The sequence below is a fragment of the Dama dama genome, chromosome 18 (genome assembly GCF_033118175.1).
Source record: "Dama dama isolate Ldn47 chromosome 18, ASM3311817v1, whole genome shotgun sequence".
Taxonomy (NCBI): Eukaryota; Metazoa; Chordata; class Mammalia; order Artiodactyla; family Cervidae; genus Dama; species Dama dama.
In genome coordinates this window covers 63986279-64008352 of record NC_083698.1, presented here as the reverse complement: position 1 = coordinate 64008352, position 22074 = coordinate 63986279, and the positions used below count along the sequence as shown (strand labels likewise).

Below are 22074 nucleotides of genomic sequence, written 5' to 3'. Positions count from 1 at the left end.
ACAAAACAGAAAGCCCAGAGATAAATTCACACACCTATGGACACCTTATCTTTGACAAAGGAGGCAAAATATACAATGGAGAAAAGACAATCCCTTTAACAAGTGGTGCTTGAAAAACTGGTCAACCATCTGTAAAAGAATGAAACTAGAATACTTTCTAACACCATACACAAAAAGAAAATCAAAATGGATTAAAGATCTAAATGTAAGACCAGAAACTATAAAACTCTTAGAGGAAAACAAAGGAAGAACACACTCTGACATAAATCACAGCAAGATCTTCTATGACCCACCTCCAGGGTAATGGAAATAAAAACAAAAATAAACAAATGGGACCTATTTAAACTTGAAAGCTTTTGCACAATGAAGGAAACTATAAGCAAGATGAAAAGACAGCCTTCAGATAGGGAGAAAATAATAGCAAATGAAACAACTGACAAGGACTTAATCTCCAAAATATACAAGCAGCCCATGCAGCTCAAAACCAGAAAAATAAACGACGCAATCAAAAAGTGAGCCAAAGAATTAAATAGACATTCTCCAAAGAAGACATACAGATGGCTAATAAACACATGAAAAGATGCTCAACCTCATTCATTATCAGAGAAATGCAAATCAAAACCACAATGAGGTACCATCTCACACACTGTCACCAAAAGGCTACAAACAATAAATGCTGGAGAGGGTGTTGAGAAAAGGGAACCCTTTTACACTGTTGGTGGGAATGCAAACTAGTACAGCCACTCTGAAAAAGAGTGTAGTGATTCCTTAAAAAACTGGAAGTAGAACTGCCATATGACCCAGCAATCCCACTGCTGGGCATACACACCGAGGAAACCAGAATTGAAAGAGACATGTGTACCCCAGTGTTCATCGCAGCACTGTTTACAATAGCCAGGACATGGAAGCAACCTAGATGCCCATCAGCAGACAAATAGGTAAGGAAGTTGTGGTATATATACACAATGGAATATTACTCAGCTATAAAAGAATGCATTTGAATCAGTTCTAATGAGGTAGATGGAACGAGTCTAGTATACAGAGTGAAGTACGTCAGAAAGAGAGACACCAATACAGTATATTAACGCATATATATATGGAATTTAGAAAGGCAGTAACAACAACCCTATATGCAAGACAGCAAAAGAGACACAGACATAAAGAACAGACTTTTGGACTATGTGGGAGAAGGCGAAGGTGGGATGATTTGAGAGAATAACATAGAAACATGTATATTACCATATGTAAAATAGATGATCAGTGCAAGTTTGATGCATGAAGCAGGGCACTCAAAGCCAGTGCTCTGGGACAACCCAGAGGGGTGGGGTAGGGAGGGAGGGGGAGGGGGGTTCAGGATGGAGGGACACATGTGCACCAGTGGCTGATTCATGTCGATGTGTGGCAAAAACCACCACAACATTGTAAAGCAATTAGCCTCCAATTAAAATAAAAAAAAATAAAGAATCAGACACGACTGAGCACACACGCACTCTGCAGTCACTATACGTGTGTGTGTGTACATATATATATATATATGTATATACATATAAGTAGTTCATGTAAGTGGCTTCCCAGGAGGTGTTAGTAGTAAAGAACCCATATGCCAATGCAGGAGACCTAGGAGATGTGGGTTTGATCTCTGGGTTGGGAGGACTGCCTAGAGAAGGGCATGGCAACCCGCTCCAGTATTCTTGCCTGGAGAATCCCATGGAGCGAGGAGCCTAGCTGGCTACAGTCCATAGGGCTGCAGAGTTGGACATGACTGAAGCAACTTAGCAGGCAGGCATGGGTAGTACTACAACCACGTCCAAAACAGATTCCTCAGTGTTCAGTCCATATCTGCTAACCTAGCAGTGATGATGTTTACCTCGGATTTTGCTTTCTAATGACTTTCACACACTTCCTTGCCCTGTGTCAGTGTGACAAATCCTTCACTATTGTTTTCATTAATCATTCCACTGGTTGAGTGACTCAGATTGTTGAAACAGTAGATAATTATAGGATTATTTTATGGAAAATGGACAGCAAAACATTATAATGAAATTTCAATTATTTTCATTCTCCTTGCTGAGACACATTTCTTTCTTTATTTTTCAAGATCAGATTTGTTTATTCTTTCTGAACCATTATTTCTCGATTTAACAATTCTGTGACCACTGTGAGCACTTTAAACGACAACCGGACAATAAATCAAGCGAAAAGACCCTGATGCTGGGAAAGATTGAGGTCAGGAGGAGAAGGGGATGAGAGAGGACGAGATGGTTGGATGGCATCACCGACTCAATGGACATGGGTTTGGGTGGACTCCAGGAGTTGGTGATGGACAGAGAGGCCTGGCGTGCTGCGGTTCATGGAGTTGGAAAGAGTCGGACATGACTAAGCGACTGAACTGAACTGATTTGATTTTACCCAGTTTTCCCTTTTCCAGATATGATTTTAAATAGAATAGAAGCCCAGACTCTGCGGGGAGAAATTAGGTGTGGTTGTCCTATGGATCAGAAATGGACTATACGGCCCCTTAGGACTTATAGTTATGATCCTGTAATTTTATGAACTTCTGCCTCTTTTGTTCTGAGTTCTACCCATAACAACAAATAAAGCAATAACAACCACAATTATCAGCCCTGTGGTTTCTCTGATCTCTGGCTGGGGTTCACCAATGTGGGCAGCAGCTGGCCAAGGAAGTTCCTGAAGTCTATTAATTAACACTAACCTTCTACTTTCGGATCAGACCCTGGCCTCATAAAAGCTCGGAACAGCATCAAAGCAATTATAAAAGGAAAGAGGAAAAGTGTGGCCAGAAACTATCTGAACACATACTATTTTAGAAATCAGCAGTGACCTTCAAATGAGAAACTCAGTCAGATAAATATATTTAACCATCATAATAATTCAAACTCGATTAGCAAAATCAACATGTCAGGATTTTAGTCTGCCCCTAGTAATTACTCCTTTCCAATATTTAAAGAATTTGTGATTTCCAGCACTATCCTGATATGGTTCCTTTGCTCCACAGTGACCATATTTTGAGCTCACACCTGGCGAGGAGGGCCGGAGATATTAGTGTATGTTTGTTTGTGCTTGTATGTGTTGGAGCTTAAAGAAGCAACAAACCTAGACTTTTCCTCTGACATCAGAAGGATCTCAGAATTCAGCTCTCAATCTTTTATTTCTCCCATGAGAGAAAAAGGTCTCAACATTACAGTTGAACAGTGGTTTTGAATCTTGGTCTGCAATTTTTCTGAGTTCTTAAATGATGTTTGGAACAGCCTAATGGAAATCATGTTAGGAGCATACTGTACTCATAAAAATAGTCTAGAGGGAATGTAATGCTTGGTTAATTATCCAGATGTGTAAAAGCACAATGCAATTGGACTTAAAGAAACTTGTAATTGTGTATTCCGTCTGAATCTCTCCCTTCTTACATGTTTCAACAACATTCACAGCAGACTTACTGCACCCCTGCCACCTGGTTACTTTTAAGGAAGGAAAAAAAAATTATATCTAAAAATCAAGTTTCAATCAGCTCCTCCAGAAGAAAAAAAAAAAAAAAAACCATGTCAGAGAATAATACTTTAATGGAAACAATGTCCTCTGACAGAAACTTCACATATGTTAGCAGTTACTATTGTGTAAGCTACTCTCAGCCGTCTACATTTCCTACTAAAGTAGACGCCATTATATTCATCTCTGACTTGCTTCTAAGTATACCTTTTATGGTAAAACTTACAGAAACTTTATCAGTGATAATAAGCAATGGCTTTTAAATCTGGTTACCAAGTGTGACTATTTACTGGCCCTAGCCCCTCACCTCTGCTTGGAAGTGGAAAAGGGCAGTTGTCAGCTTCAGCAATGACCCAGTGAGGATGGTCAGGGTCATCAACGCCCTTTTCCCTGCTCTGTCACCAGGTCCCCAGCCACTCCAGGTGGGATGAACGTACCTAAAGAATTCACCTCAGGGCTCGTGAGAACCATTCCATGCTCAGGAGAAAATCAGGTGAGCTCTCCTTGTGGACAGAGACACACCAGTTTCATGTCCTCTAACTGTCCCCAAGCACAGATTGTGGTGGAGCTACTCCCATGTATGACGGCAATCAAAGTGAACATGCCTTTAAGACGGGGACATGCCTTGAAGAGAATTTCACCACAAAAATTGGTGAAAGGCCTAAGCTGAATGGAGTCACACAGGACACAACAGTCAAGAGGATCGGATTAAGCTAGGACAAACTTGACTTCATTTAGCCTTGGCATAGAATCTTACTTCACTCAGCACCATTACTTCTACTGAAGAGAGAAGAGGGGTAGCCTTAACGTAGCTAGCTCAGAAATTTAATGAATGGGGAAAACTAGAACTTTGGTTTCTACACAACAGATTGTGGTAATCTCTACAACTTCCTAGACATTGCTAGACCATGTATCATCTAATTTCAAGACCACACTGCTGTGATTAAACAAGGGGGGGGGGTTTCTAATGAGAATATGATTTTATCTAAATAGCTCTTTCTCTTGACTATGGACTTAAAAAGAAATACAGAATTTACAGGAATAGACATATAAGAAAAACATTTTGATCTGTATCCAACTTTTAGTCACATAAATTTATGAAAAAGTATCTACTGCCTTCCAACTGATATGTGTCTATTTTGTTTTGAGATGATGCTTCTTTAAAAAATAATTTCATCAGTGACTAAAATAGGTGAAAAAGATGCCCCTTACTTCCCCCTAACTCTGACCTCAGTGCCAATTTTAGAGAAATTCATACTCAGCTTGAAGCCAGGTGATTCGATCAGAGGAGTAAACACTTTTGTTTAGAGACTGTAGTTAATTCGACTTTTAAATAAAGAGCATGAACATACTGGACCACAGTCAACAAACTGAATCCTTCATTTGCTCACTGTAGATAGAACGCAGAAGGCTGAAGCTGTGCATAATAGATTTACTTTAGTATTTCCGGTCCTCAGCCTCCAATCAGGTATTATTTGTGTCGCCATGCTGTTTGGTCCAGCATGGTAGCTCACTTCAGACAAAGTTTATAATTACTTCTGATTTACTCGTATTCTTTTCCGTGTAACTAAAGAATCAGTAAATATGTGCTGATTTGACTTAGATATGCTATCCAAAAGCCTGAGGCCCAATTTGCAAACATTTCCATATGCCCCCATTCAATTCTTCAGGTTGCAGCTTAAACCTTGACTTTTCTAATATTAAACTCATTAAATACTCAAAATCCGTTTTCAATTCTAAAAGAAAATATTGGCAAGTCAGAAGAACATAACTGAAAATAGACATCTGTCATGAGCTCAAGAGTTAAAGCAGCTCAAATGTTATCTAATAAAATTCAGCAAGTTCCAAGCTTTGAGAAATAATTACATTCCAAGGACTTCAAGCCTTTAGATCACTTGAAACCTCCATTTACTCCATAAAACTTTATGATCAAAGCCAAGCCTTTATGATTAAAATGAAGTCTTGGCCAGAAAGACAGAAATATCCAAGAAGCTGGGAACTTCTTTACTGTTTGTATAAGGTTAGTAACCCTTAGAGACTGCACAAAATATAGAAAGGATGTTTGACTCCCTTGTACAGACAGATCTGTTCTGTGGGAAGAGGTGGGTTCTGGAGACAGTGCAGTTTGTGAGGAGAGAGCAGCCAGGCTCCAGAAAGCATCTCCATGAATGGGGTTACAATCCTTAGCTTGTCCCTCGACCACAGTCCTTGGGTTCTCGAGTCCAGCTGCTTAGGTTCTAATCCTGGGCTGGATGAGCTTGCAACCTCTCCAAGCCTCATTTATCTCAGCTGTAAAATGGGTATGATAATAACAGCACTAGCTTCTTTAGACAGTTGTGAGGATTAAATGAGGAAATGCATGAAACCGTGCTCAGCATCATGCCTGTCATATGACCCACTCTCAATCATCTCAGTTCAGTCGCTCAGTCGTGTCTGACTCTTTGCGACCCCACGAATCGCAGCACTCCAGGCCTCCCTGTCCATCACAAACTCCCGGAGTTCACCCAAACCCATGTCCATCGAGTCGGTGATGCCATCCAGCCATCTCAACCTCTGCCGTCCCCTTGTCCTCCTGCCCCCAATCCCTCCCAGCATCAGGGTCTTTTCCAGTGAGTCAACCCTTCGCATCAGGTGGCCAAAGTACTGGAGTTTCAGCTTCAGCATCAGTCCTTCCAATGAACACCCAGGACTGGTCTCCTTTAGGATGGACTGGTTGGATCTCCTTGCAGTCCAAGGGACTCTCGAGCGTCTTCTCCAACACCACAGTTCAAAAGCATCAATTCTTCGGCCCTCAGCTTTCTTTACAATCTAACTCACATCCATACATGACCACTGGAAAAACCATAGCCTTGACTAGACAGACCTTTGTTGGCAAAGTAATAACTCTGCTTTTTATCTAGGTTGGTCATAACTTTCCTTCCAAGGAGTAAGCGTCTTTTAATTTCATGGCTGCAATCACCATCTGCAGTGATTTTGGAGCCCAAAAAAATAAAGTCTGACACTGTTTCCACTGTTTCCCCATCAAGTTGCCATGAAGTGATGGGATCAGATGCCATGATCTTAGTTTTCTGAATGTTGAGCTTTAAGCCAACTTTTTCACTCTCCTCTTTCACTTTCATTAAGAGGCTTTTTAGTTCTTCTTCACTTTCTGCCATAAGGGTGGTGTCATCTGCATATCTGAGGTTATTGATATTTCTCCCGCCAATCTTGATTCCAGTTTGTGCTTCTTCCAGCCCAGCGGTTCTCATGATGTACTCTGCATATAAGTTAAATAAGCAGGGTGACAATATACAGCCTTGAGGTACTCCCTTCCCTATTTGGAACCAGTCTGTTGTTCCATGTCCAGTTCGAACTGTTGCTTCCTGACCTGCATATATGTTTCTCAAGAGGCAGGTCAGGTGGTCTGGTATTCCCATCTGTTTCAGAATTTTCCATAGTTTATTGTGATCCACACAGTCAAAGGCTTTGGCATAGTCAATAAAGCAGAAATAGATGTTTTTCTGGAATTCTCTTGCTTTTTCTATGATCCAGCAGATGTTGGCAATTTGATCTCTGGTTCCTCTGCCTTTTCTAAAACCAGCTTGAACATCTGGAAGTTCACTCTCAATAAATATTCTCAAATAAGATCTATAAATAAAACAAAGGGACTAAACACTCTAGAAGGTCCCCTTTGTTGCTGTTTAGTCGCTCAGTTGTGTCCCGCTCTTCTGTGGGCCCGCCAGGCTCCTCTGTCCTTGGGATTTCCCACAAGAATACTGGAGTGGGTTGCAATTTCCTTCTCCAGAAGGTCCCCTTCTAACCACCAAATTCAAGGATCACAAGGCTGGGCTAAGACAAAGGTGCAGCCTTCATAAACAAGTATAAACCTGTCACTGGGGTAGTTCTCCCAGCCTGCCCCTTTACAGGTGTGTCAGCGCTTGAAATTCCCCTATTACAAGTATCTTTCTATGGCTTAGGCTCTATCCTCTATTCAAAGACAAGTACACTGGGAAGAGGCTTCCCTGGTGGCTCTGTGATAAAGAATCTGCCAACAATACAGGAGACGCGAGTTCGATCCCTGGGTCAGGAAGATCCCCTAGAGAAGGGCATGGCAATCCACTTCAGTACTCTTGCCTAGAGAATCCCATGGACAGAGGAGCCTGGTGAACTGCAGTCTACAGCATCACACAGAGTCGGACACAACTGAAGCGACTTCACAGCAGCAGCAACATGCTGGGAGTGCACTTAATCGAGTTTCCTCTAACGGACAGTGAGCTGGTAACAAGTCAGAACTGGGGAGAGAAACAGAATAATCATGATGGGATGGAGGAAGCCTGGAAGAACTAGGACCACACACCATACAGCCAAGGAAAGGAAGGCTGAGAGTGGGAGTTAGGGCACTGGAAAATAAGAGAATAGAAAGGAGGTTCCCGGGGCCTGGGTGCAGTACAGGGAGAGAAGAACCATGAAAGGGAGACCAAAAAAAGCCAAAGAGACATGTCAGCGATATTTTTATTTTATCTGGCAAATGCCTTGCTCGAAGCCACTCTATAACATCCATTAAACACTGTGCCTAGTATTGTATGAAACAAATTAAGCAAACCTGGCTCTTGACTCCTAGGATCCTGCCCCTCTGAACCCATTGGACCATGATGATTTCAATGAAGAAATCAGACTCTCTGAACCCAGCAGGATTTTGCTCATGTGAATGAAGATAAAGTATCCTATTAAGCTCGCTAATTTTTAAATAGCTTCAAAGTTTTGCCTCAAATAAACCCTGGTTGCAAACTGCTTCTAAGGAAAGCAGCCCCCCTCCTGCTGATCAAAGAGAAATGCTCAGTTTTTTCAGATGCCATTCACAAGCAGTCCCACCCATTGGCACAACCACCCCTAAGCACTGGTTCCCATGAGTGGACTGAAAACCACAGGCGCAGAGGACAGTGGACAGACCCCTCCCTCCTGCCACCTCCCTGCCTTCATGCACCAGGGCTGTTTTGCTTTAATTTCTAGCTGGGTCCACGTACATTTGAGCAGATTCTAAAGAGTGTCTGAACCTCATGAAAAAGAGCAATCTCACTAATAGTTACTGGCTCAGAAAGGATAACACTTATGAAAAAAGTTAATTATGTGAATTAAATGCAGCTTGTTTCTCTTTTTGAAGTACATTTTTTCATGCCTCGAGGAGGGTGATTTACAGACACATTTGTCTCTCTTTAGAGAAAATTAATTCCAGTTGGTGTTCCGGGCAGAAGCAGAGAGAAGGGAAGGAGACAAAGCAATTCTTCCTTCTCCACTGCTTCAAATGCAGGTCCATACCCTTTGTTGTGGCCTCGCCATGGTCCACACGGCAGGGGTGAGGGCCCTCAGTTGGTCCACACACATTTTGCTACTATCCAAAGCTGCTAAGCTCCACCATCATCTTCTGATGAAGCGAACAATTTCTTTTACAGATGATTTCAAAATTAGAGGGGAGACAACACCACACCCCACAAACAAGTGAGCAGAGCTCTTTAAACATCTCAGCCCCTGCTTATATGCATTAGGCCATATGCTTTGAAGCAATAATATATTAATCCAACTTTTCAACATGAATGGTAGTAATAGTCATCATGTGTTGGGTACTCTCTACAGCCAGTCACTCTGTTAAATATTTGAGGAGGATTATCTAATTAAATGCTCAAAACAACCCTATACAGAAGATACTGTTATTACTTCCAGACTCCTTTACAACAAATTTAGGGCGTTGAACAGCTGCTCAAGTTGCTTAGAGCAACAGGCTACTCTCATTCACAGCACACAAAAGTGGAAGATATTTAGGTCCAGTACATTTGCAATAGGCTTCCCTGGTGGCTCAGATGGTAAAGAATCCACCTGTGGGAGACCCAGGTTTGATCCCTGGGTTGGGAAGATCCCCTGGAGAAGGGAATGGATATCTACTCCAGTATTCTTGCCGGGAGAATTTCATGGACAGAAGGGCCTGGTGGGCTACAGTCCAAAGAGTTGCGAAGAGTCTGACATGACTGACCAACTAACACTTTCACATTTGCAATGAGAAGCAGAAAACCATTTCTGAGTTTATGCATTTCTTTTCCAAGAACAGTTTTACAAATCTAGCAGCCTTATTTTCAACCTCTCCCGAAAGTATGAAGAAATTAAGAGTTCACAAGAGAAAAGATTTCCCTTTCTTGAAAAATCTATTACAACATTTTTTTTTTTTGATGGTGGCAACAGGGAGGGTGGGGTTGGTATTATGTTAAAACTGCATTTATATACAGATGCTTTAAGGGTATGTCTAGGTAACTAGGGTTGAACATCCAGTAAAGCAAAATATCCCTGGAAGTGATCTAATTTAAAAACCAACCCTTCTGATTGTAAGATGAAATTCAGAGGCCCAGAGAAGTTAAAGAAATTGTCTGGAATCATTCAGAGAGAGACAAAGCCAGCAATGAACCTCAGGTCTCCTAATAATTAATGCAGACTTCCTTCCACTTCTCCATTCTTCCTCCTAGCCTTAACAGAAGACCAGATGGAACAAACTAAAGAGAAACACCACATTCTGCAAATAATAAACCATCAGGCACTACTGAGTGCTCCTCCTTCTAGAAAGAGGTGTGCCCCTGATTTAACATCTCCTGCATGGTTCTCACAGAGATGCTGCTGCCTGGCAAGTGCGTCTCCACCCTAGCCCCTGCCCGCCCTCATTCCCATCTTCCTTCATCACTTTGAAGGCACAGGTTTCCTTAAAAGTATTCATCCTGGCAGCAGAGAATGTAAAAAGAAAACTGTCCTTTCCAGCACACATTCAGAAACTACACGCGTGAAACCACCAGACTGACATGAAGTAGACAAGTCAAGTTTTTCATTGAAAATTTGGCAGCTTTGCTGAAAAGTTCAACATCACGGTTAACAACATTGTCACATTATTCACAAGACAAGGAATTACACTCTAAGCAGATTGTTCTGCTGACTGTTTTCCAAGGTTGCTACCAAAATGACAGGGGTGTCACTTCCTTCCCCCTTCCCCATGCTGCCTCTGAAATGGGTTAAAAGGGAAGGAACAGCAGGGAATTACTGGTAGAGATCCTAAAATATCCTAACTAGGTAACAGTCTTTTAAAAAGACTTAAGTGTAAGAAGCTAAACAGTCAAGATATCCTTTCTAGACAGTTTAGAAAAAGGAGAAAGAAGGTGAAGAAAGGGAAGATCCTAGTTCCATTAACTTGTCATTCCCTTGCAAAAGCTGAGACCGTTTTCCACTTTGACACTCTTACAATGGACACCTGTGGTCTGTGCTTGCATCCTTCCAGCCCTCCCTCTGGTATCATCACTCAGATCTTCCTCTGGAGACCACTCATCTCCCATTCTCAAGCTTGTGGCTCAGGTGTAAAGGCTTCAAGATTCGCTGCTTCCTGGGCATTGCAGTGGGCCTCAGGCACCATTCTGGCCAATCTGTATACTCCATCCCCCTGACCCCTAGAAGGCATGGGCTCCAAATGGACAATGAGATTTAGAAATGTGGTGGAATTCTGACGAGGGAGAAGTTTAGCCTGTAGGCTATCTCTAGAGCTCTGGAGTGGACTGGAGAGGCGAGGGCACAGGTGAAAAGAACTTACCTGAGAATGAAACCAGTCACGTGCAAAGCCAAACGATTAGATCAAGAGAATGTGACACAAAATCCTGATGATAACATTTGAGCACCCAGATCCAGCCATACCTGATGCCAACAAGTCAATCCCCTGTTTTACTTAAGCCACTTTGAATACAGTTTTTGTCACTTGTAAGCAGAAGAGCCTTGACTAATATACCCATATTCATCCTTCAAAATCCAGTTTAATCCTTGCCTCCTCTGTCTGACCTTTCCTGTGGATCACATCTTGAGAGGTAGCTATTTGCTCACCTTAAGCTACCTGTCTTTACAGCTACTTTTCTAGTTGTACTTTTCATTCTGTGTTGTATTTATTATTAGACTCTCAGATTTATGGCAGAATTAATGTCTTATTCCTCACTGAATTTTTAATACTGGTCCAAAGCCTCAGACATAGTAGGGAATGATTTGAGAATTTTTTATATGGATTGAATTAATATTAATGTGTGTGTACACACTAAATGAATAAACCACAGGTGTCATAATATATTCCAGTCCTGATGATGTTGGAAGCACACAAGAAAACATGATTTCAACTTACCTCCCCAGTGGCGTAAAAGTCATTGTCTCTATAGTCAGAAAACAACTCGAAAAACTGAACTAATGCACTGCAAAAAGAAAAGCAACAATAAAAATTAAATGGAATCATACTATACTACCCAGTTTCACCCTTAGACAAAAGGTTTTGCATTGAATTAAGATACCGTTATGCTATAAGCTTCTGGAGGTATTGTTTTCAAAGTCTCATGAGTATATGACACTCCATACTCTGTGGATGGTTAGAAAAATACTTGTAGGCTTGCTCCGTGATACTCAGAAGTTCATATAAGTGAACATCAACACTCTGGAAAGGTTTCCAAATCCCTGGGTTACCAACTTGAATCACTTGCCTGTTGAGGGGACCCTTGGGCAAAGTGCCACAGGCTTTCACCTATCATTTAGCAATTTGTGGAGTTAGTTCTACAAACATAGTCCCACTAACCTCAGTTTGTGGTGAGGTAATGGGAACCTCAGTTGCTTACCAACCTCTCTCTGTGGGGAACACTGAACATTTTTATATTCTAATGGGTCCCCTAGAATTTCAGTGTTTTAATAACCAAAGAACAGAAAAACTGTAAACTGACTAGGTGTGTATGTGTTCAGTCGCTCAGCTGTGTTTGACTCTTTGCAGCCCCATGGACTATAGCCTGTCAGGCTCCTCTGTCCATGAAGTTTTCCAGGCAAGAATACTGGAGTGGGTTTCTATTTCCTACTCCAGGGGATCTTCCTGGCCCAGGGATTGAACCCATGTCTCTTGTGTCTCCTACAATCACAGGTGGATTCTTTACTGCTAAGCCACCTGGGAAGCCCCCTAAAATGACTATAGTCTAAAGGAAAATCACCAAATGCCTACAGTTATGGAATTAATGCAAAGTGGCCTCCGGGCTCAAAATATCTACATTTACTAAAGATTGCCAACAGCCACTTTGGTATGCTGAAATAGATTTAAACAGGCTCAAGAAATTATTTCATAACAAGCAAGAAAAGGGTGGATTATTGAACGATTCTCTACTTGAACAGAATCTTTCATAAAGGAGACAAAAACTTGTGAAACTCTGGAGCCTTATGAATGTCTTGACCTAGATTGCAATTCCTGAGAAGCTGGGTAGGGTTTTTGTTCCAGTATCCTGCTGAGGGACTAAAAGCCGTGAACTAGCCAATGAAGATGAAAGGCAAGGAGGCCCTGAAAAACCAGGAGCAGAAAGTTCAAGGGTTACACAGAGGCAAAACTGGGTCATTACAATCACCACAATCCTGGCGATAACTTAATTTTCAAAGTCTCCATTAAGATTCCAGCATTGGAACCTCTCTGATGGTCCAGTGGTTAGGACTTCTCCTTCCAGTGCAAGGGGTGAAGGTTTGATCCCTGGTCAGGGACCTAGGATCCCACATGACTTACAGCCAAAAAACCAAAACATAAAACAGAAGCAATATTGTAACAAATTCATAAAGACTTTAAAAATGGTCCACATAAAAAAAATCTTAAAAAAAACAAGCCAACATTAAACTCTACTGTAGAATTTCAGTGTATTTATTTATTATTTATAGTAACTGAAATCTTTGTAGCAACTAAATCTGGAAAGTGCATTAAATAGCCTCCATGTTTGTGCTGGCAATACGCTGCCTTTAGAGCTGAGACAAAAATAGGAGTTTATTCTCCACCCTTGCCTCTTTAACCTTCAGGCTAAAAATTACTTCTCTTTCTCTCTTCCTGCTAGTTGGAATGGCAATAGACAATTTAATATAGTAAATCTCAATTAAGCCTTGTGCTTTAGCTTAAAACTTATTTCCTTCAAGAATTTGTTGGAAAGTTGTTGGGGTTGTCAGATTTAGCAAATAAAATACCAGATGTCTAACTAAATTTGAATTTCAGATAAACAACAAATAATATTTTAGTATAAGTCTGTCCCCAAAATTGCACAGGACATACTTAGATTAAACAATTATTCACTGTTTATCTGAAATTCAAATTTAACTGGCATTCTATATTTTATCTGGCAATCTTAGTTGAAGGAGATAATCTCCCAGCTTACTTCTAGCTTGAAAAAAAAGGATTCTCTAGTTGAAGTTTCCAAGGCAAGGTCCCAATTGAGGAAGTTATCACGGAATTTTAATTTTACAGTAGGATCTGAACAAAAATTTGGCTAATCATAGAAATGCCTTAGTAGGTCTTTCTTAAATGGGAATGAAAAAGGTAAATTTGGTAAGTTAGAGGTATATAAGCCATTTGTTCATTGAATTGTGTTTTCATCAAGGATTAGACCATTACATGGTAAAGGGTTATTCAAAAGTAAAATCTAGAATCATCCTCACATTAAACTGCAAACTTTAGAAGTACAACGGCTAAAGCATATAATATCAGATTGGCCAAAAAGTTCATTTGAGTTTGTCTGTAAGATGTTATGGAAAAACCCGAGCAAATTTTTGATCAACCTAATACATAGTATACATGTGTGTCTGTGTGTGTGTGCGTGCATGTGTGCGCGTGCACTCAATGCATTTATTCAGGCATAAGAGCTATATGGCACACAAAGCATATCTCTCTTCCATGTCTTTCCATTTGGAACCTTGCTGGCATTGTGTCAAGGCCTTGTCAAATAAGTAGAATTTTAGTCAAAGGCTACTCAGTGGCAGAAAGGTACATTAAGGGACAACAGGATGAAACACAGAAGGTAAGGATGAATGATGAGGAGAAACCACCCCTCAGATAATTTTATTAAAGAGAAGATGGGCTCAGAACAGAGATAGTGAAGTCGCTCAGTCGTGTCCGACTCTTTGTGACCCCATGGACCGCAGCCTACTACGTTCCTCCACCCACGCGATTTTCCAGGCAAGGACTGGAGTGGGTTGCCATTTCCTTCTCCCAGGGCAGAGAAGGTAGATGCAAATGATAACACATTACAGATCCAAGGACAGCTCTGGACTCTGGTCAGCTCTAGTGAAGTCAGGGTCATAGAAATACAAGACATTCAGGATAACTGAGGTGAAAATAATCTCAGCAAAAGCTCCATACCAACAAAAGCCAGACAAGGTATACCTTTAGTCACTGACAGCCTGACTGAAAGAAGCATAGCAACAGGGATCCCAGTGGTTTTGTTCTCTTGCACGCGATGAGGAGCTATCCTCAGTATTCATTCATTCCACATCTCGTATGGCCGGGCCATGATCTCACCTGCACCCTTCATTCAATGCTGTTCTCAATTTAATATATAAAACTGTTTCATAGTCACATTGTTATGAAGTTTTTTTTATTTAGCAATGGGCTTCCCTGGTGGCTCGGATGGGAAAAATCTTCTTGCAATGCAGGAGACGCAAGCTCAATCCCTGGGTTGGTAAGATTCCCCTGGAGAAGGGAATGGCTTCTCACTCCAGTATTCTTGTATGGAGAATTCCATGGACAGAGGAGCCTGGTGTCTACAGTCCATTGGGTCGCAAAGAGTCAGATATGACTGAGTGACTAACACAGCAAAAAAAAAAAAAAAAAGTCTAAACATCTTGTTTGTGGAAAAAGTTTCATTTCCAAACACACAGAAAAGCAGCCTAAATGTAAATGTCAAATGTCTTTTTAGGAATCTACTCCTCTCAGCTGTGCACTAATAATAGTGAAATGGAATGGGATTTTCAGAAAAAAAGAAAGATGGTTTTTAAAGGGAGAAAAAGAAAGTTCTACTCTTTAAACCTGTAGTAGCCTGTTTTTAGGTTTCAAAGCGACCTTCTTATTCCAAACACCCATCTGGACAGCTGGGGAGAAGAGTACAGTCACAAAGGGAATCAAATAGTATAAACCATAAAGGAAACAGCTGAAATCAGTTTTCTGCGCTACCCTTGATTAGCTATTTTCCAGTTCTAAGAGCCTGAAGCAAAAAGAACTAAAACAGCTATAAACAATGGATGCTTTGAAATAGGTTCTCTTTACATGTCTTGCAAGAGGAGATGAACCAAATGTCAGCAGTAAATATCTACTCGGAGGGTCAACTGGAAGCTGACCATCCCTGGGGGAGGGGCTGGAGAGCCAGAAGAGGAAGGGCAGGGGTGCAAGGCTCTGGCTTAGAGGGTCTGATGTATTTCTTTAATACAGACCCTCTGCCCTCAGGGTGTTCGCTAGATAAACAACTGAGGGTTTTTTGGAGTTAAGCCAAAAGAGGGTTGGAGGAGGAGGGTATGGGGGATGTAGGTTTCCGACCTGAAAAATGAGAGCTCACAGTCAGTACTAAATGAGGAAGACGCGGCCCTTGAGTTAACTTGTAAGGACTGCCGTCAGGATTATGTCTGTGGCGGGGAAAAGGAGGTGTTTGAGCTGGTGGCAGCGGAGGGACCCCTGCCAGGATCTGGCTAAGGACCCACAGGATCTGGAAGCAGAAGTGTGGGTCCTAGTCAGCTCATCTGGAGATTGAGTGACCGTGTTAAAATAATGGGACATGTGGCGAATGAAAGTGTGCAAGACAGACACCAGCCATGTCGTTTTCTGGGGCAGCAGAGAAGAAACATCTCTGGGAGAGAGGCTGAAAAGTTCCTCTTTCCTCTTCCCTGCCCCCACCCCTCCCAACCATCGCCTTGGGGAGAAAGAAGAATAAAACGGAAAGCTTTTGTCAGAGATCAAAAAACACTGACTCCTATTAGATTCACTTTCACTTTGGGGATTGGTTGAGTTTGCTCACCAATTAGCAGACGGGGTGTTTGGTGAAAATAGAGGGGCAGCATAGAGGAGCTGGTTAACTCTTTTTGGCGACTAGGATTCTTTCAGCAAATTATTACAAGGCATAGGGTTGGGGGTGGGGTGGGGGAGGGCCCTAGTGATCGGAAAGAATCCAGGACCTGGGCTCTAGTAATAATTTACAGACTGTGAAACAAAATGACCAAATAAGAAAGGTCACTTTAAGAAAATGTACTAAAAATAGCTATAATGAATGTAAGAAAAGAGAAAGGAAGATATTGTATGTATACTGTTTGATCAGGTTTACAACTTCACATCTTCCTTAATATTTTATGTAAAAGAATAACTCTGTAATCTGAAAAGAAAAGTAAGAGACTACCTAGCAAGCTGAGCTTTCAGCTTGGAAAAGGCATGAAGGAGAAACACAGGAGTGAAAAACTGTATTTTGTCATGGCCACAAAAGGACTCCTGGGAAAGAAAACAAACAAACATCTGAGATGTTGTTTCTTGGCAAATTCAAAGTTCAATATATAAATTATGTTGGAAGCAAGCAGAAACCTCTCAGGCAGCTAGTTGAAAGGTTGGAAAAGTATATTTGGTTGAATAATTCTGCTGTTTCTATTGTTTTTCAAAGGATATTTTTACAAAATTACACCTTAAGATTTAAGTTCTTCTTGCTACTTTCTCTGCTGGCCACTTCACAGTTATCAATTATAACATACCAAAATGGAAAACAGGCCATGTATGTATGTGTATGTGTGTGTGTGTGTGTGCATGCGTGCACGCACTCCTCACGTAGAAGTATTCTTACAATATCTTCAGGAACTGGACTATGATGACCAATCAATAATACTTCTACTACTGGAGGAATTTTCATTTTGAAATAGAAAATCATTTGGTTTGAAGATGGCCAAAAGAAAGCCAGGGTCTTTTACCTGTATAAGTTTCGGGCCACGTCATCCTCATCTATCGCATATCCATGGACATGGTCAGTAAAACTGAAACCTGTGCCCACCTGAAGATGAAATAAATAAGCAGGTATAAACAGAGAGAAATGCACATCCTGCTGAGAGACACCGCATGGGAAGGAAATCAACAGTATTCCCAAGGTCATGCCTTTGGCCTCAGCTTTTCAGCATCACCCCTGTGCACTCGTCCATGCTCACAGAAGGACGCTGCATGTCACCATGTCCCCCTTCCCTCTCCTGAGCCCAAATAAACTGGCAGTGCAAAGCTTTTCTCTGATCCTGCAGTGGGGACCCTTCCAGATGATTATTTAAGGATGAGAAACTCACCTTTCCTGGCCCCTGCTACAGTATCAAAAGACTCAAAGTCTCTGAAACCTGGAAGGTGCACTGCTCTGTCCTGCTAAGAAGGAACTCTCTATTGGCCAAAGATAAAAGCTAGTTGTGTGTGTGTGCACAGTTTTTTTCCCAATTTCTTTACTTGTGATAAATATGGCCACTAAGCCCTTTCACCTTCAGCAGATAAGGGGTTTTAAAATAAAGATTAGCTTTAAACTAATAGTTCCTTATTCCTGGAAGTTCATAGACAACTGAGTAAATCAATAGAAAAAGCTACTACTTATTCTGGGTCAACAACAAATACAAGGAATGCACCCCCACCATATACATCAGTTGTAAATATTTTTGATTTTTTATTTTTTTCCAAACAGCCAAGGGAACAGGACATTTAATTAGACTTTAATGTAAACATGAAATTATAGACTAGGAAAGAAGATGGCTGACAAAACATGATGGGGGGCAAGAATGTTGGATTTTTTCCTTCCTATTTTTCTCTTTTCTCTTTGAACCATCTGGGAAGTGAAAGAAGTTAGATTAGAGGACAGATGCTCTCAGTCTGCGGGAGTTGACCCTAAAGTTACTCTCCTATATTGCAGTTTATTTGATTTGATTTCATAAAAACTTCCCAAGGAGAATTGTACCTTTTGCTCTCCCTGAGATGAGGCATTCAGCTCACTGTGATAAGTGAAAGGGGCTAGTTTTGACTTTTTATATCAGAGCTCTATTTGAAAGATTAGGTGTTCCCATGCTATTAAAAAAACCCCAAGTTATAGAGAAACCCATATTATCAATAGAAAGTCATCCCTTCCTAGATGGTATAACTCAGTGAAGAGGACATTTCATAAGACCAGAAATGAGGGAAGGAGAGAAAGCAGCAAGGAAAACTCCCAAACTTGGATATAATGGTACATATTAGAAAAATTAAATCTCAATTTAAAAAATTTTTAATTGGAGGGTAATTGCTTTATTGTGTTGGCTTCTGCCATACGACAATATGAATCAGCCATGGGTATACGTAAGTCCCCCGCCTTGGACCTCCCCCTCAGCCTGTATCCCATCCCACCCTCTAGGGTGTCACAGGGCACCATTGAGCTCCTGTGTTACACAGCAGTTTCCCATTAGTTAGCTATTTTACATGTGGCAATGTACGTGTTTCAACGCTGAAGGAAGGGTGGGACAAATCAAATCAAATGTGTTTTTTAAATAGACAATTATAGGGGCTTCCTTGGTGCTCCAAGGGTTAAGACTTAGTGCTCCCAAGGCAGGGAAACCAGGTGGGAACCCTGGTCAGGGAACGAGATCCTGCACGCGGCAACTAAGACCCCATTTAGGCCGTAACTAAGGCCCCATTTAGGTCGTAACTAAGACCTGGAGCAGCCCAATAAAATTTTTAAAAATTATTTAAAAAATAAAATAGACAATTATATTTTAAAAAGAAAAAAATCTGGTGTTTTTCTACTTAATAAATGTACTTAATGAAAGAGAAAAAGACTAGAGAGGCCAACACTGCCATTTCACAGGACCCCAGGTACTCACGGGATTATCAACGTAGAGCATGGAAAACGTAGTGGTCCAAGGAAAGTCTCTGGCACCCACTAGGAAAGCAGAGAAGAGGCTTGAGACTGAGTCCTTAATAAAACATTCCATCTAACGTCTAGCTCTGGTTTGGAGCCCAACACTCCCACTGTCCCCTCCAGTTTGGGGAACTCTTGGTGTCCCTCTGACCCTGTGTCACTCTGGCCCTGCATCACTGTCCTGCAGCAGGAACAGACACCAGCTGTTTTTCCTCCTCCCCTCCTCTCCTTTACTTTTCCCAGAACCAGAGAGTGTCTACATCTAATATGAACGTTAGAAACAAAACCCCGTGCAACTGCCCCATGCCGAAACACCCATCACCCACAGATGCAATAAACCTATCTGTCCAATTGAGTGAATCCTCTTTAACCTCTGATTCTCCAGAATCTTCCCTCCCATCCAACACTGAAGAGACCCACAACTTCAACAGAATTGCGTACATAAGTATACCAAGTCACAAACTGGTTTACCCTCCAAATTCTGACTTGGGGAAAGTAAACAATCTCCTCTCCCCTAAAACTGAGGTGGAGATAAACCTGGGTTAGAGCTGGATGTAGCTCCTTCTCCATTCCTTCCCGCAGCCCTCAGCACCTTGTTTCCAAGATATCTGATCATTTGTGTGGCTGAACTGTACACCATTCAGGTTACATGAATAATTAGGGATATAATTCCACCCACTTGTCCCATGCAAAAGGTCTCACCCAGACAGTAATAAATGCCAAATGTTTTCATAAGTCTGCATTGCTTGAGTCAGCAGTAGACTAGCAGAATAAAGCGGGGAACCTTTCACCCAAATTTCAAGGCAGAAAGCAGCCCCGTCAGGACACTCACCCTGTTGGCTCCTCCTTCCTTCAGACACTGCCAGAAAACTACGTTTTCATAATCTGAAACTGTAAAGCTATTTCTAGGGGTTCATTGTTCACACTAAGTTATTTCTAAAGCAGATATAAGGTTCAAAGGAAGAACTCTCCATGGGAAACCAGAGTCCAAGCAATACTTACAAGTCATGTTTTCTCTGACAATGTAAGGTCCATGTTCCACAAAGAGACCAAACATGGATGAGCCTCCTGGGCCCCCCTGCAGCCAAAGGACAACTGGTGCTTTCTGTGGCTCTATCTAGAAAGGACAAAGAACCCAGTGAATGCACAGAGTGCTAAGGCTTCAGGAAATCCCCAAGCAAACTCACCTAAATCCTCTGTCTTTCACAGCCTTGACCAAGCCTCATCAAACCTTCCCCATGACCACTCTCTACAGAAGTAAAGTGCTGCCATTTCTTGTTTAGAATTAGTATTTATTTCACATGCTGGTATCTATCTTGTGTAGTTAAGTCTTTTCTCGCCAATAGCCAGAATACCCAGGAATAATAAAAGATTTGCCTTTGTACATCCTCAGGAGCAGTGGCCATGAGGAGCTACCCCACGTCCAAGGTCAGGAGCGGCGGCCATGAGGAGATACCCCATGTCCAAGGTAAGGAGCAGCAGCTGCGCTTTGCTGGAGCAGCTGTGAAGAGATACCCCACTTCCAAGGTAAGAGAAACCGAAGTAAGAGGGTAGACGCTGAGAGAGGGCATCAGAGGGCAGACAGACCGAAACCACAACCACAGACAACTAGCCAATCTGATCACAGGACCACAGCCTTGTCTAACTCAATGAAACTAAGCCATGTCGTGTGGGGCCACCCAAGACGGACGGGTCATGGTGGAGAGGTCTGACAGAATGTGGTCCACTGGAGAAGGGAATGGCAAACCACTTCAGTATTCTTGCCTTGAGGACCCCATGAACAGTATGAAAATGGAAAAAGATAGGACACTGAAAGATGAACTCCCCAGGTTGGTAGGTGCCCAATATGCTACTGGAAATCAGTGGAGAAATAACTCCAGAATGAAGAGATGGAGCCAAAGTAAAAACAACACCCAGCTGTGGATGTGACTAGTGATAAAAACGAGGTCCGATGCTGTAAAGAGCAATATTGCATAGGAACCTGGAATGTTAGGTCCATGAATCAAGGCAAATTGGAAGTGGTCAAACATCAGATGGCAAGAGTGAACATCGACTGTTACTCTTTTAGGAATGAGCAAACTAAAATGAACTGGAATGGGTGAATTTAACTGATATGACCATTATATCTACTACTGTGGGCAGGAATCCCTTAGAAGAAATGGAGTAGTCATCATAGTCAACAAAACAGTCAGAAATGCAGTACTTGGATGCAATCTCAAAAACGACAGAATGATCTCTGTTCGTTTCCAAGGCAAACCATTCAATATCACGGTAATCCAAGTCTATGCCCTGACCAGTAACACTGAAGAAGCTGAAGTTGAATGGTTCTATGAAGACCTACAAGACCTTTTAGAACTAATATCCAAAAAAAGATGTCTCTTTCATTATAGGGGACTGGAATGCAAAAGTAGGAAGTCAAGAAACACCTGGAGTAACAGGAAAATTTGGTCTTGGAGTACAAAATGAAGCAGGGCAAAGGCTAATAGAGTTTTTCCAAGAGAATACACTGGTCATAGCAAACACTCTCTTCCAACAACACAAGAGAAGACTCTACACATGGACATCACTAGATGGTCAACACCGAAATCAGACTGATTATATTCTTTGCAGCCAAAGATGAAGAAGCTCTATAAAGTCAGCAAAAACAAGACTGGGAGCTGACTGTGGCTCAGACCATGAACTCCTTACTGCCAAATTCAGACTTCAATTGAAGAAAGTGGGGAAAACCACTAGACCATTCAGGTATGACCTAAATCAAATCCCTTATGATTATACAGTGGAAGTGACAAATAGATTTAAGGGACTAGATTTGATAGAGTACCTGATGAACTATGGACAGAGGTTCATGACATTGTACAGGAGACAGGGATCAACA

At 41.6% G+C, this 22074-nt stretch overlaps 1 protein-coding gene across 1 annotated transcript in view; it reads right to left on the bottom strand.

The window, feature by feature from the left end:
- The window catches only part of CPVL (carboxypeptidase vitellogenic like), a 105164-nt gene that overhangs the window by 58661 nt on the left and 24429 nt on the right, over nt 1-22074 (bottom strand). Inside the window, 4 exon segments of the mRNA XM_061165456.1 lie at nt 11669-11735; nt 17257-17336; nt 19162-19220; nt 20202-20316. Of these exon segments, the coding sequence (XP_061021439.1) occupies nt 11669-11735; nt 17257-17336; nt 19162-19220; nt 20202-20316 (321 nt within the window).